The sequence below is a fragment of the Mixophyes fleayi genome, chromosome 11, assembly GCF_038048845.1.
Source record: "Mixophyes fleayi isolate aMixFle1 chromosome 11, aMixFle1.hap1, whole genome shotgun sequence".
Lineage (NCBI taxonomy): Eukaryota > Metazoa > Chordata > Amphibia > Anura > Limnodynastidae > Mixophyes > Mixophyes fleayi.
The window spans coordinates 84,503,476-84,519,122 of record NC_134412.1 but is presented as its reverse complement, the minus strand read 5'-3'; the positions used below and the strand labels follow the sequence as shown (position 1 = coordinate 84,519,122).

General features: G+C 43.6%; 1 protein-coding gene across 2 annotated transcripts in view; it reads left to right on the top strand.

Moving 5' to 3' along the window:
- The window catches only part of NPHP4 (nephrocystin 4), a 185,254-nt gene that overhangs the window by 2,452 nt on the left and 167,155 nt on the right, over nucleotides 1-15,647 (top strand). For both annotated transcript variants that reach the window (XM_075190021.1, XM_075190020.1), the window contains exon 2: nucleotides 4,813-4,979. In XM_075190021.1, the coding sequence (XP_075046122.1) occupies nucleotides 4,813-4,979 (167 nt within the window). The remainder of the gene's footprint in view (nucleotides 1-4,812; nucleotides 4,980-15,647) is intronic.

The window sequence follows — 15,647 nt, the reverse complement described above, 5'->3', positions numbered from 1 at the left end:
AGTTAGGTCAGATCACAGTCCCCATAGAGGTCTATTGGGACTACAGTAACCAACGTAACATAGGTTAAGGCAAGAGAAATCTTGTGATGTATTGAGGGAAGAGCTGTGGTAGCTATTCTACTTTGGTTCATCGCAGCTTCTTAAATAGAACACTTATTCCAAAATAACACTAGAGAAAAATGTCCAATCAAATTGCAAGGTCTGTATAAGTGCACTGCTGATAGGTAAGTAACACAAACATTATTCTTGTTTGTGCCTTAGGCCTTAATTTTGTTGCAGTGTAGACACTATGCACTTGGATGCAGGGGTGGATCTAGACAACTGCTTTACCCGGGGCGATTTTAGGGGGGGTGATTTAGGCCCCGTCCCTTTTCTGATTTCTAAGGCTGCCGGCGGCTGCACACTATGTGCAGGTCCGCTCGGCAGTGACAGTGTGCTGTCCGGCTGTTCTGATTGTGTTTAAAACACAATCAGAGCAGCCGGGCAGCACACTGTCACTGCTGCACGGACCTGCACAGTGTGCAGCTGTCAGCAGCAAGCCCCTGGTAGGGTGGGGCCGATCACCCCGATCGACCCCCCCCCCTGGATCTACCACTGCTTGGATGCCCCCAGGTCTTGTACTCGGAGTACTAAGGGCTTATCTTAGTAACCAGGGTTATGTAGGCTGGAATTAGTAGTACAGCTGGCGGTATACACAGGATAACTAGAACCAATGCAAGTGGTCTAGGGCAGGCAGCAATAAGGAGTGTCAAGAGTCAAGCCAGAAAGTCAGGGCGTGCTGGCAGCGAGCGAAAATGGTCCAATAACAAAACTAGTCAAGACGGACAGCAAACAAGGAGATTCCAGAAACAGGCCGGATCAGGCAACAAATAGACAATCAATAGGTATCTGATGCAGCAACACAGATGGCTTCTCGTCATTGCAGGGCAAGGACGCTAGATCCGGCAGGGAGGCTAAGCCCTCTCTGCCATTTATACTCATAGGGGCCAATAGGGATGCTCCATAGGAGGGAGCCCAGGCGCACACCCATGGGGGGGTTTCCTAGACCCAGAAACGCCTGGCGTGCCCTATGCTTACAGTGGCCCCTCTCCCAGGACCAGCCACTACTGTTTGTTGCTGCCTATCGTCTCCAAGTCCCCTCCCCAGGTGTGTGATCATAGCTCTCGGCCCGGAAGTCTGGCCCTGCCCCTTCCTCCTACACGGCCGGCATGGGTGTGATGCAGGAGGCAGAAGAAGGTAAGAGTGTGTGCGTGACAGTTTACATGTCTGTGTGTGTGTATGTGTGAGTCTGTGCTTGTCTGTGTGTTTGATCCTGTGTGTGGATTGATGAAGCAAAAATGTACATTTTTGGCTACAACCATAAAATATATACTTGGAAAAAAATAGGTTAAGCATCGGAGGATCTATTGTGCTTTGGTTGTGTGGCAGCCAGTGGTACAGAAAATATTATCAGAGTTGAAGGTAGAACAAATCTCGGAAGCTAATGTCCCAGAGTCAGGGAAGAAAGTGAAGCTGAAAAGAGGTTGGATAGTTCAACGGCAATGATCCAAATCATACATTAAGATCAGCCATGAAGTAGTGGCAGGAATGAAAAAAGAAAACATTAGCTATGACTTATACCAACTTAAGCGCTGCTAAGTACTAAGGGGCACATTTATCATTTATCGGACAAAACGAGAAATACTTATCAATCCTTATCGCATGGATAAGGACTGATGTATTTCTCAAATTTATTAAAAATGGATCACAGAGACAGCAGTTCCGAAAAACTGCTGTTTCTGTGATAAAAAACCCATACTCACCACTGGCTCTTCTGTCGCGCTGTCTCCGGATCTCCTCCTCTTCGGTGCACTTTATCTTCTTCATGCTACTGCGCATGTGCCGTCCGGAGAGCTTGAGGCTGTGACAGGGAGGGATCACAAGATCACTCCCTGCGCATGCGCTGTCCAGCTCTGCTCTCCGGAGCAGAGCTGGACATAACGAAGAACGGAAGTTTTACAAGCATTTCCTATGATGTACGCCAGCTTCAGTACATTAACACAACAAGTTCCCGAAAAAAATATTTTTTCGGGACTTGTTAGATTGCGGCCAGGAGCAGTCACCATTCTGTTGAATGGTGACTGCTCGCAAAAACGATCAGGAGTGCAAAGCAGCAGATATCAATGATATCTGCTGCGATGCACTTTTAATAAATTTGCGGAGAGCACATCCTGGCCTAATTTACACGGTAAGTGCACTACCGTGCTTTCTTAAATATACCCCAAAGTGTCAGGGTGCCTAAACTTTTGCATATGCCACATTTAATGTTTTTTTTTTTTTCCCAGTCTGTTACATTCCTGCAAAGATTCTGGTCATTTTTTGTTAACTTTGCGACTTAGTGCAAATGCAGTTTGACCAGGGGTGTCCACATTTTTGCATATAACTGCATCTGTAATATGAGTTGGTCCTGTGTCTTATGCAACATGAATTATATTTTTTTGTTTGTATAGTAACTGAAACTGAGGGGTAAATGTATCAAATAGTGATTTTTGCAAATCGCTGATCTTCGCCCACTTTGGATGGTAAATTTAAAGCGGCAATAGCTTCAAAGGCAAGTTTTGCCTTTAAAGCCATTGCCACTTTAAAATTACCATCCAAAGTCGCCGGATATCAGGGATTTGCAAAAATCACTATTTGATACATTTACCCCTAAGTGTCAGTGTTATAACTAGAGTGAATAGAAAGAGTTTTTGGAAACAGAAAACAAATAATTTATTTTTCTTCCCCATTACATTTAGAGGGGAAGGATGAGGGGGGATTCTGCAATGTTGAACAGTTCATATTAGAGAGGCCTCTGTTACTGTACGGAGATCTCTCCCATTCCTTACACGCTATTGGCTGGGCTCCCTGTCACTCAAGCCTCCAGGAGGCTCCTCTGCAAGCACAGTGGGTCATACCAAGGCACTGGGCATTGTAGGGGGTAATTTTGTAAAAAATTTGCAGGCTACCCAATGCACAAAGTGCTACCAACATCCTTACCCTTCAGCAATATATTAATAATGTTTGGTTTGTTCTTTTAAGACTTTATAACCCTTTTAAGCCCTCAACCAGCAGTTGGTCATAGGCTTCCTTGGAGACAATCACCTCTTTTCATCTGCAGTGAGTGTCATTGTATGTAGAGTGGCCAACTGTTCCCAAATTAATTGCAGAGTAAACAGTAATGATATTACTCCTGTTAACCAGCAGTTTTAACATAAAAAAATGTTCTTTTCTCAAAGCTCTTTACTAATCCATTAGACTTCAAGCAGAACCTACAGAATTCTGATCCTAATTATAATCACCAAACGTGTTTTTTTAGCGTTGTTGATTGATTGTAACATAAAAAAGTTGGTGTGTTACAATAGGAGTTTTGTACTGTTCTCCGTGCTGAACACACAAAGGCAACTTTTAATTGTCAAAATTAAATTTAGTTGAAGGTTATTGTTTGCTGTACCTTCGGCAGAGAGTGCCCAGCCATTCAGCTGTCTGTGACAGGAATTAAAATGATGGCCTTAATAACCCCTGCACAAACTACCATAAACGTTTGTATGCGGGTTGTGTGTTCTTCTTTTAAAGACAAATATTGTCATTTTAAGCAATATTAGATACGCCAATGGGTAAATATTGCTAATTAAGAATTCTGACTAACAAATGGCATGTTATTATATTTTATTATCATAATTCACTTCATTTTGTTCCCCACTAAGTTTTGCAGTCAGGGACAGCTTCCTCAGGAAACCTCAGATTTATCAAACTTTCTAAAAAGGAAAAGTTGAGGTGTTGCCCATAGCAACCAATCAGATTTTACCTATCATTTTCTACAATGTACTTCATAAATGATAGCTGGAATCTAAATTGGTTGCTATGGGCAACACCTCCACTTTTACTTTTTAGAAGGTTTGATAAATCTACCAATTAGTTTCTTAACAAAAGTGCATGAAAATTTATTCATAACAGTTACATGTCATCCTATTTATAATGACACTTATACTAAGGTAGTATAAAGTACACCACTGTATTTCCAAAATGAAGGCACAGGCTGCAAGAGACTAGGGGGTCTATTTATGACCCCTAGCCTTTTCTTAAGATTAATTATCATTTCTTGTGGCAGTGATAAGAAATGAATTAACATTTCTATTTATTAAAATTCTTCAGCGGCACAGATGTTCCGACAGGAGCCTGTCCCGGCCAATACATTATAGTAAAGTGATCACTATAGGAAGGAGGGGGAAGAGCACGAACCTGTCTGGGAGGGAGCTGAAGATCCCTCACCTGCGATGCTCTCCCCATAGGTTAGACCTGCTGACATCATCTTCAGATGGCGTGAGCTGTCGTGGTCAAGCTCCGAATTTTGGAGCCTAATAAATGGGGCATTTTCACAGTCCCTATGGACACCTATGGGGACTGCATCTGTGATCCAGTATGCAGGGACCGATATCTACTGTGAACCTCTAATAATAAATGGGCACAGGATTTAGGATTTACTGGGATAAATAGGTTCAATAATTGTAATAATGGAATTGTTGCTCATATCAACCAATCAGATTCTAGCTATAATTATCTAGAATGTATAGATAAAAGATAGCTAGAATCTGATTGGTTGCTATGGGCAACACCTTTATTTTTAAAATGTTTGTTAGTGATATTTCTCTTCTAAATTGTCTTTTCATGTAATGATAAAAAATATAATGAAAACGTGTAAACTATTACACCGGATGTAGACATACAACCTTAAATGCATGACCTCTGTTGATGTTTGGGTTTATCATTCAATGTCATTGGTTTATTTTGAAGACATGTCTTTAAGAAGAGGCACTGGAATGAAGATGACCGAGTGGGGGACCATCTTTGCCCAAAATCGGGTAATACCGCAGCACGTACAAAGATGGAAGCACCGTTCCGGGGACTCAGTGGGATTTCGGATTTTCCTCGGCACTCTGGAAGGAATCCCAAATAAACAGGTGATCTGGAGCATCATTCACTTTGGAGGTTCAGTAGGAATCGCTAATGCTGAGGTGGAAATTGCGTGAGGACCAATCTCAAGCTGCAGTCTTATGATTGGTCCACCCGTTCACACCCTCGCCACCTCAGCCATTGAAAATTGGTTTACTTAATTAATTTGTAGTTTGCCAGGAAATTCAGCTGCATGTAGCAGCCCCTGCTTAGGGGGAAGGAGCACGTTCGTAAAATATTTTATCTAGGTGGTAATACACCTTTAAGCAGCTGCTGATAAACTACTTGGGTATTATTATTATTATTATTATTATTAATAGTTATTTATAAGGCGCCACAAGGCGTCCGCAGCGCCGTACAGAGAGGGTACTATGTAGAACAGGCCTGGCCATCCTGTGGGTGAAACTACAAATCCCAGCATGCCCTGCCATCTGTCAACTGGCTATCTACTGGCAAAGCATGCTGGGACATGTAGTTTTACCCACAGCTGGAGAGCCAAAGGTTGGCCAGGCCTAATGCAGAACTTTCCCGACAGCAGGAAAAGGATTCTGTAATACTGAGCAGCTGCTTTAACTGGCTGGTTTTAAAATGCCCTTGTGTGCCAGCCGCCTTATTTATTCTTACATCCTTTCCTAAAAATTCACAGGAAAGCAATCAAAAACTAAACTCTCAGTTTAAGTAGGATTTACTGTACATCTCTACACATAGACAATGATCTTTACCTTTAGTGCATAACTTAAAATTGATGGTGTTGCTGGGTAACTGTGTAATGTTGATCATCACTATAGTACAAGTCATTATTATTATTTCATTGAAGCTTTCCGAACATTTCTTTATTTGCAGCCTTGTTTTGTGATGCTACCACCGGACCCAATAACACGGTGTAAACAAAACATTCAGTTATTCCTAACTATTCTAAAAATATGTATATATTTTAACACTCAACAAGTTTCGGGCAGGCTCTTGTTTAGTAATTGTTTTATGAAGTTATAGTATCCAAACAGCTGCTGATGACTGCGCTTAATAGGAAGTCATTTAGTGTTTTATTACTGGGGGAAAATTTGCTAAAGTTTGAAACAATGGTTTGTGGGTAAATAATTAATACTAATCCCTGTTTTAGTGAAACCAGAGAGAGAGTAAACACGGATGGAACAGGACACAAACTATAACAGCTGCTCTGGAAAATCATGATCGTCTCTGGTATATTTGCTGTCCCAGCGGCTAAATCAACTCAGTGATGTTTCAGAACCTTGTTTTTGTAAGAGATTGTAGAAAAATAGGCATTAAATGCTTTTGACAAAGTTTATATAATATCATTACAGAGTTTATAGTCTTGAAAACTTGCAGTGCTGCTGTAGTTGATAAGAGGGGTTACCGGTTTAAATGGTTTGAGAAAAACGTTGGGTCCCCCAATGTCCACCTTTATTAAAAATTGAACATGTATTTGCGTGGGTTTCCTCCGGGTGCTCTGGTTTCCTCCCACACTCCAAAAACATACTAGTAGGTTAATTGGCTGCTATCAAAATTGACCCTAGTCTCTCTGTGTGTGTGTGTGCGTGTGTGTGTGTGTGTGTTAGGGAATTTAGACTGTAAGCTCCAACGGGGCAGGAATTGATGTGAGTGAGTTCTCTGTACAGAGCTGCGGAATCAGTGGCGCTATATAAATAAATGGTGATGATGATGATGTCATTTATTTAGTAATACAAATTTAACAGCATAGGGGAGCTGGGGAGACAGGACAAATGCCAGCTCTGCCCAAAATATTACGCCCCCTTGTGGCTGGAATTCCCCTAACCAGTGGATCCCAAACTTTTTCAGTTCGAGGCACCCTTAGGGTTTCCATAATTTTTTCAAGGCACACCCTAAGCCAAAATAATTACCAAGTAGTCCCCCGCCTTGCTTACCACTGGTCCTGGCTGAGGCACCCCTGTAAGATCGCAGAGGCACCCCAGGGAGCCTAGGCGCACAGTTTGGGAGCCACTACCCTAACCAATAAAAATTGCCTGATGTTAAGGTGAAAATTAAATGCACAAGAGCTGTAGATCAAAAAGGGGAACAGAATGTGTCTGCACCTGACGTCTCCAAAACAAGGACTTTGTGGCATTTAGACTCTTCTAGGGTAGGACACATAGGGGGAGACGCATCGTGTCGGAGATTTTACAGGAATCTCCGGTCATTTTTTCTCGTACCTCATAGAGGTTTGCAGAAAAATGAGCAGAGATTCCTACGGTAATGGCTGGCAATAGTCACAGCTGCACCTCGCACTAAATTGAATCTCGCCCATAATGTGTGTTTATGTGGGTGTATATATATTTATTACACATCCCAACATTTAGAATTCCAAAAATCAGGACACGATAAGTCCCGCCCGGCCCTTTACAAAGTTCGCCCACAAATTGTTATATCTGCAAAATTCCACCCACCTTTCTAGTAAGCTCCACTCCTTTCTTGGCCCGCGAATCGGGACAGGTGGGAGGTATGAGGGTAGGCAGATTATTAAATACAGTGCGTCATGTTTTATGTCTGCACCTGGCATATATCTACAATATAGAACCTTATGGATAAGTGAAGAGGGTCCTAGGATGAAATTATAATAGGAATTAGGGTGAAAAGAGAGCGGATGAATGGAGGAGGAAGATAATGGTGTAGTCAGTGGGAGGTGAAAGGGTGGGAGGTGGAAGGGTGGAAGGTGAAGGGTTGCTGATGAAAGGAGGAGATATGTTCGAGGATGACATGTTGTTTTGGTTGAGGAGAGGGTAAGATGGAGGGATAAGGATGGAATTGTAAGGTGAGGAGGAGGGACGGTCGCTGTGTCAGGGAGGTTGAGATGTGTAGTATAGGGGAAGCTGGAGTTGGAGAAGGCAGGAGGGACATGAATTTGGTCGGTGTGTTGGAGGACCCAGAAGAGGTCTGGAGTGGATGGAACTCAAGGTCAGGAGGAGAATGAGGAGGAAGTCGGGCTATGTCAGGAAGGATGAAGTAAGCAATGTAAGGAAGAATAGGGTGATGAGACGGAGCATGACATGGGTTGTTAAGGAGAAGGGTGAAACGTGTTGCAGTGAGAGAATGAGATGGGTTGGTGTGTAGGATGACGAGGAGAAAGGTTGCATGTAATGTGATGTGGGGTAACATGGAATGCAGAGTAGGGGTTAATTGGCATGAAACGTGTAAGCAAGCAGAAAGTGAAACGGGCTGATGTGTGAAAAATGGAATGAAAGACGTGGAGAGAGATGTGATGTGTGAGAAGATGGAATGGAAGACGTGGAGAGAGATGTTATACGTCATGTGTGAGAAGATGGAATGGAAGACGTGGAGAGAGATGTTATACTTGATGTGTGAGAAGATGTCATGGAAGACGTGGAGAGAGATGTTATACGTGATTATACGTGATGTGTGAGAAGATGGAATGGAAGACGTGGAGAGAGATGTTATACATGATGTGTGAGAAGATGGAATGGAAGACGTGGAGAGAGATGTTATACTTGATGTGTGAGAAGATGTCATGGAAGACGTGGAGAGAGATGTTATACGTGATTATACGTGATGTGTGAGAAGATGTCATGGAAGACGTGGAGAGAGATGTTATACGTGATTATACGTGATGTGTGAGAAGATGGCATGAAAGACGTGGAGAGAGATGTTATACGTGATATGGGGTGAGATGGAATAGTGTAATATGGCGGGGGATGAATTGGGTAAATGAGGAGTATATTGAGTGTAGGGGTGTAGAAGGATGAAATGGAAAGTGATTAGAAGCACTGAATAGGGAGACGTGGTCATGATAGGTGAATGGGGGAGGCAGAGACTGCCCCAACCCTCCACTTCTTCCCTTTTATGGAGAAGAAAGGGTGACACAGCATCTTCTCCTGTTGGTAGTGTGGTGCTGAGCTGCGACATCATTTCCCAGTCCATTACCAACATGGAGAGCAGCAGCCGGCGGCTTCACCGGTAAGAAGTTTCCTGCTGCTTCCGCTCCATGTCAGCGGCCGGCACATAGTGAGGGGTACGTCAGTGAATATAAAGACCCTCAATGACTCCTAGTGGCAGCTCCGGCCCTGGGGGCAGGTGAGGTAAAGTTTGGGTTCTTGCTATGGTAGATAGAACGGAAGCCTGTGAAATAAAGGAGACAATAAGACAATGGGTATTAGCTTACAAGGCAGTCACATTACAGCTTACATTCAGATTACTTTCCGATACAGCGAGAACTTGCCGTCGCAGCACCCGGTGTGAATTATGTCACCCGATAAAGTTTCTCATGATGAAGTTTAGGTCAGGACTAGTTTGTCCTGTAACTGTAATTATTTTGAATCTCAACCCCCTGTTGTATTACTGATGCACTGAGAAACATAAGTGCCCCGGGATAATTGTGAGATTACACTTTGTACTGTGTAAACTCATCCCGGATAGCAATTATGCGGCGTGAGGAGAGATGAGAGCTAGTGCTGTAATATTATGTAATAAGGCTTCTCCGCTCTTTGGAGACACATACACTTTTTTATATCATGCTGGTGACCCAAGGAAAATAAGAAGTATTTTTTTATCGGAAACTGTCTGACTTGATCATAAAACATAGGCAGCCTGTGGCCGTCCAACTGTGGAACTACATGTACCAGTCCTATTCTGGGACTTGTAGTTCCACAACAGCAAGAACGCCGCAGGCTGCCTATGTCATTTAACTATCACTGCTGTAATTATGCAATTTTTTGTGGCATTTTTAGTGAAGGAGAAGTGTAATATTTATAATGGACCCAATCTTGAAAACAATAGTTTGAAAGTTATTCAGAAGTTGTTTACTGCATGATGGAGGAGCTGGGTTACGTCTCTGGGGGGCCGGGGCTCTTTAGCTAGGGGGCCGCTATGGTGTAATATGGGGCCTTAATGAATCAGGCCCATGGTTATCATTTTAGACAAATGTGAGACCATTACACAGGCAATTCTGTGTGCACTACTGTTAGGTGCACACAGCTGTGCCTTCATGAGCAGTACAGTGTGAAGCGGGACATTTGCAGCACTGGGGTCAGGAGTTCGATTCCCGACCATGGCCTTATCTGTGTGGAGTTTGTATGTTTTCCCTGTGTTTGCGTGGGTTTCCTCCGATTGCTCCGGTTTCCTCTCACACTCCAAAAACATACTGATAGGTTAATTGGCTGCTATCTGATGTGAGTTCTCTATACAGCGCTGCGGAATTAGTGGCGTTATATAAATAGCTGCTGCTGATGATAATGACATTTCCCAACTGTCCTTGCAGTCTGACCAAATATTAAATAAGTGGGAGAGTCACCCAAACCTGGGACTGCCCCACCAGATCCATGCTGTACTCACTTCTACCTGTTCTTGCAGGTTTCACCACCTGCGGGTACTGGTGTCTTTAACGCAGTTGCTGCTTGTCTGGATCCTGAAAAGTTGGGGTCCCTATTTAGAAAAAAGACTGACCTTTAGAAAGCTCCAACCAGCCCTGACATTAAATCATTAGCACCCATGTTTAATAAGTAGGCCTCTCCCTGCAACCAGCCCAAACTATTAAATAAAATCAATAGTATTCACATTTACTAAATATACTATTTCCCACAAATATCACAAACATAATTGGTTAATGAAGTAATTCATATTCATCTTTAATGAATAACCCTCCTTCTCCCCAAACAGCTCTACATTCAATTAAAAACTTCCACTGCAGCATTAAATTAAAGGTCCCATCACCTGACCTTAAATTAAAAGGCCCCATTATTATATTAAATAGCCCCACCATCATCCCACAAATAAATTAATAGTACCCATCATTAAATAATTACCCCCACCCACACTCCACCATTAAATTAAGAGCCCACCTCCAACCTCCTACTCACATTACATTAAGGTACCCCACCCCCTTCCCTCACACGTCCTTCTTCCAGCCGCGCTGTGTCAGTAATGGACACAGGAGGAGGCGGCCAGACACAGGAGGAGGCGGCCAGACACTGACGGGAAGAGCACGAGGAAAGAACGAATCATAAGAACCGCGGCCACATGAAGTAAGGTGGTTGGCCCTGGAAGAGGGGCCAGCCGCCAGGAACCATACAGTGCCCCGCTGGCACCCCTTGAGCTGGTACTGACATGTACCATCTTGGGGGCTCCCTGAGAGAGAGGGGCCCGGGACACGTTGTGTTGGAAAAGGAAAATGTTGTAAAATATAGGGTCATATAGTGATGCTGGGCATATATGCTAAACTCTGATATACATCTGGTTTCTGACTCCTGAAATAAAACTACTCAGCGGCATCCATTAAACTTAAGTTAACGGGGTATTTATGTCACGTCAGTGCACATTGCAAGAACCCAATCTACAAAACCCAGTCCTTGTAAGCTGGCAGGAAGTATGACGTTTGTAATATGAAACACAAGGACAAATTAACAATCGTGTTGTACGGCTCTAATGAAAGATTTATAGTGATCCTTGGGGAAGGTGACGAGATTACAATACACAAGTGTCCTCTGAGATCACTGGTTTGATAGGAAGTTATTTACGGAGTTAATTATTTTTTTTATGTGTGGGTGGTGAGCACCATTTTTGGCAATGGTAACTTCTGGACATGGAAGGGATTTTATAGTAGGTTTGGCAAAGCACAATACTGTGTGTGGTCACCGTCCTCCTACCCAGCAGCAGAAGATCACCTTACACCTACACAGCAATAATTGCCATTATTATACTCTGCAAGTCTTCCCATATACATATATAGATTAGAAGATGGATCCTCATATTCCTAGTCTATAGCTAGGAATATGTGGATGTAATGTAGTAATATACCTGGGCTTGGAACATAGTTATATTCTTAGGTTTGGAATATGAGGGTCCAGAGATCATCCATTGCCAGACATACAGTACATGCCGTATAAATGTCTCCCTAACATTGGCATTGGTGTCAGGGAAAACTCTGATGTCTATCCATACATTGTACAGTGATACCCCCCCATTGCCATCCATACATTGTACAGTGATACCCCCCCATTGCCATCCATATGTTGTACAGTGATACCCCCCATTGCCATCCATACGTTGTACAGTGATACCCCCCATTGCCATCCATACATTGTACAGTGATACCCCCCATTGCCATCCATATGTTGTACAGTGATACCCCCCATTGCCATCCATATGTTGTACAGTGATACCCCCCATTGCCATCCATACGTTGTACAGTGATACCCCCCATTGCCATCCATATGTTGTACAGTGATACCCCCTATTGCCATCCATATGTTGTACAGTGATACCCCCTATTGCCATCCATACATTGTACAGTGATACCCCCCATTGCCATCCATACGTTGTACAGTGATACCCCCCATTGCCATCCATACGTTGTACAGTGATACCCCCCATTGCCATCCATACGTTGCACAGTGATACCCCCCATTGCCATCCATATATTACACAGTGATACCCCCCATTGCCATCCATATATTATACAGTGATACCCCCATTGCCATCCATATATTACACAGTGATACCCCCCATTGCCATCCATATATTACACAGTGATACCCCCCATTGCCATCCATATATTACACAGTGATACCCCCCCATTGCTATCCATATGTTACACAGTGATACCCCCCCATTGCTATCCATATGTTGCACAGTGATACCCCCCATTGCCATCCATACATTACACAGTGATACCCCCATTGCCATCCATACGTTGTACAGTTATACCCCCCATTGCCATCCATACGTTGTACAGTGATACCCCCCATTGCCACCCATATACGTTGTACAGTGATACCCCCCCATTGCCACCCATACGTTGTACAGTGATACCCCCCCATTGCCACCCATACGTTGTACAGTGATACCCCCCCTATTGCCACCCATACGTTGTACAGTGATACCCCCCATTGCCACCCATACGTTGTACAGTGATACCCCCCATTGCCACCCATACGTTGTACAGTAATACCCCCCATTGCCATCCATACGTTGCACAGTGATACCCCCCCATTGCCATCCATACGTTGCACAGTGATACCCCCCATTGCCATCCATACGTTGCACAGTGATACCCCCCATTGCCATCCATACGTTGCACATTGATACCCCCCATTGCCATCCATACGTTGCACAGTGATACCCCCCCATTGCCATCCATACGTTGCACAGTGATACCCCCCCATTGCCATCCATACGTTGCACAGTGATACCCCCCCATTGCCATCCATACGTTGCACAGTGATACCCCCCCCATTGCCATCCATACGTTGCACAGTGATACCCCCCCATTGCCATCCATACGTTGCACAGTGATACCCCCCCATTGCCATCCATACGTTGCACAGTGATACCCCCCCATTGCCATCCATACGTTGCACAGTGATACCCCCCCATTGCCATCCATACGTTGCACAGTGATACCCCCCATTGCCATCCATACGTTGCACAGTGATACCCCCCATTGCCATCCATATATTACACAGTGATACCCCCCATTGCCATCCATATGTTGCACAGTAATACACCCCCCCCATTGCCACCCATACGTTGCACAAGTACTGTACTCCACCAGTCGGCACACATTTGCTGCACTGCTGCTCTATCGCACTCCTATTTCCGGATTGGTTTTGCCCCATAAGATCCAGTCGTTTGCTGAAAACATTTGCTGAGGATCCCAAACAGAATTTGTTATATAGATTTATAGGAGGGGTGTGACTACTTGTGACACAGACAAATGATTATCCCTTATCACTCTCACATGCTAAGCAAAAAGATACATTTATTTATTATCCTTTATTTAATTAGCACCAACATATTAGGCACCAATTTACAGAGAATGTTTTTAAAAACTCCTATCATTCCCTGCTGGACACTACCTAGCAGTATGTTTGTGGACTGTGGGAGAGAGCTGGAGGACTAGGAGAGAACATTACCAGGGAGTGCCCCCACAACCGTTCCACAGACACTTTTCAGCATATCATGGAGAATTGAATTACCCCCATAGATTTCAAAGTGAGTAATTTATCATTATCCTTTAAACACAACAGATGCTTTAGTTTGTATATATAGAGCCCACCTGTGCCAGGTGTTAAAAAGAAGTGTCTCTGTTGCTGGTTAGTTAAAGATTTATGACAATTACTATACACTGAGCTGAGCACATAGAATAACGGTCCATTGCTCATCATCTTAGTGCAGTGCAGCTAGCAGGAGGCTGAGGATCTGAGATGCCAACATGGTACCGTTCTCCCTAATCCAGGTTCACCCAGAGGTTAGCAGTTCATTAGTAAATCCAGCTGTACATAGGCTGAGCTTCTGACCTCAATAGTCTATAACAATATGTATAGATAATTATTGACCAATGAGATCATGACATTCAAATCCCACTGATTGTATCTTAAAAAGTTCAGTGTGTAAGAACTTCACGTGCCGTTTTCTCTTTAGATTGTAAGCTCATATGGGCAGTTCATGTATTACTCATGTCTCAGAGTGTGTTTAATGTGTTTATGATCTGCGTGTGTTACAGTTCTCCATACTTTACAGCACTGCAGGATATACACTGAGTGGCCCCTGTGTTAGGTTTATATACATAATAACGAGCTGCTTCCCCAGTTACTGTCATAATAACCTTAAAGTGGGTGGACCGTCCCTGCTATATTACAATGTTTATTGTGATTGGTCCTTGCCTCTGCAGTGGCGCTGTGTCTCTGGCACAATGAAGGTGTCCCTTATTAAACATGAGCGTTTTGTGATCGACTCGCATCCTACCCTGGGACCCCATTTTCAGCCAGGCACACCCAGCTGCTGCGAATACTCTGGTTTACTGTGATAATTACTGAGGTGTATCCCGGGGGTTCCATCCCCTTTAATATATCAGGGAATGTGGTGTGGACTTTACATGGCGTTGAAAGTGCGGAGCAGAGATACTGGCCCATGTCTACTCCATTGTTGCAAATTCCAAATGGCTCATCTAATGGCCTCTATCTTGTGCCCCAGACGTTGGATTGGGTTAAAGTCTAGTGACTGCGGAGGCCACTGTATTAAGCTGAGTTCACAGTCATGTTCATGGAACCAATAAAGGACTTTCCTTGTCTTGTGGCATGGAGAATTCTCTTGATGGAGAAGCCGTTGGAAAACACTACAAAGTGGTGCAGCTATTCAGATATCCTGCTCACATTTTGCTCCACTTGTTTCAAGAAGTCCACACAAACAAATCTCGCACCATTACACCGCCACACCGCCACCACTAGCCTACATTGTTGGCACCTGGCAGGATTACCCATAGACATGCTTCACATGCCACCATATCGCCCCCTATATAGCATCATGTCTACATTTCAATATTTAAGCCAGTTTGAGATGGTCTGACCAATATGGAATCATGAAATTACACATCCAATCAGGTGAATATCTCTAGCAGGGGGGACTCCACCCATTTATAAATGTAATTTTTGGAATTCTAAAGCTTGTAAATGGTGTTGATCCCAACACAGTAACCTACTGCTTATTGGGATAAGACTATGGGCAACAAAATAGTTCCTGGAGAAATTATTATTATTATTATTATTAAGATCTTCCCATCAGACGAAGACTTCAACACCTTTGACGTGTGAAAGTCTTATGTACCGACCACTGCATGCGAGTGGTGTTTGTTTGTTTGTGTTTGATATATCACAGAACTTTACTATATATCTTTTATTTTCCCCTTTTTC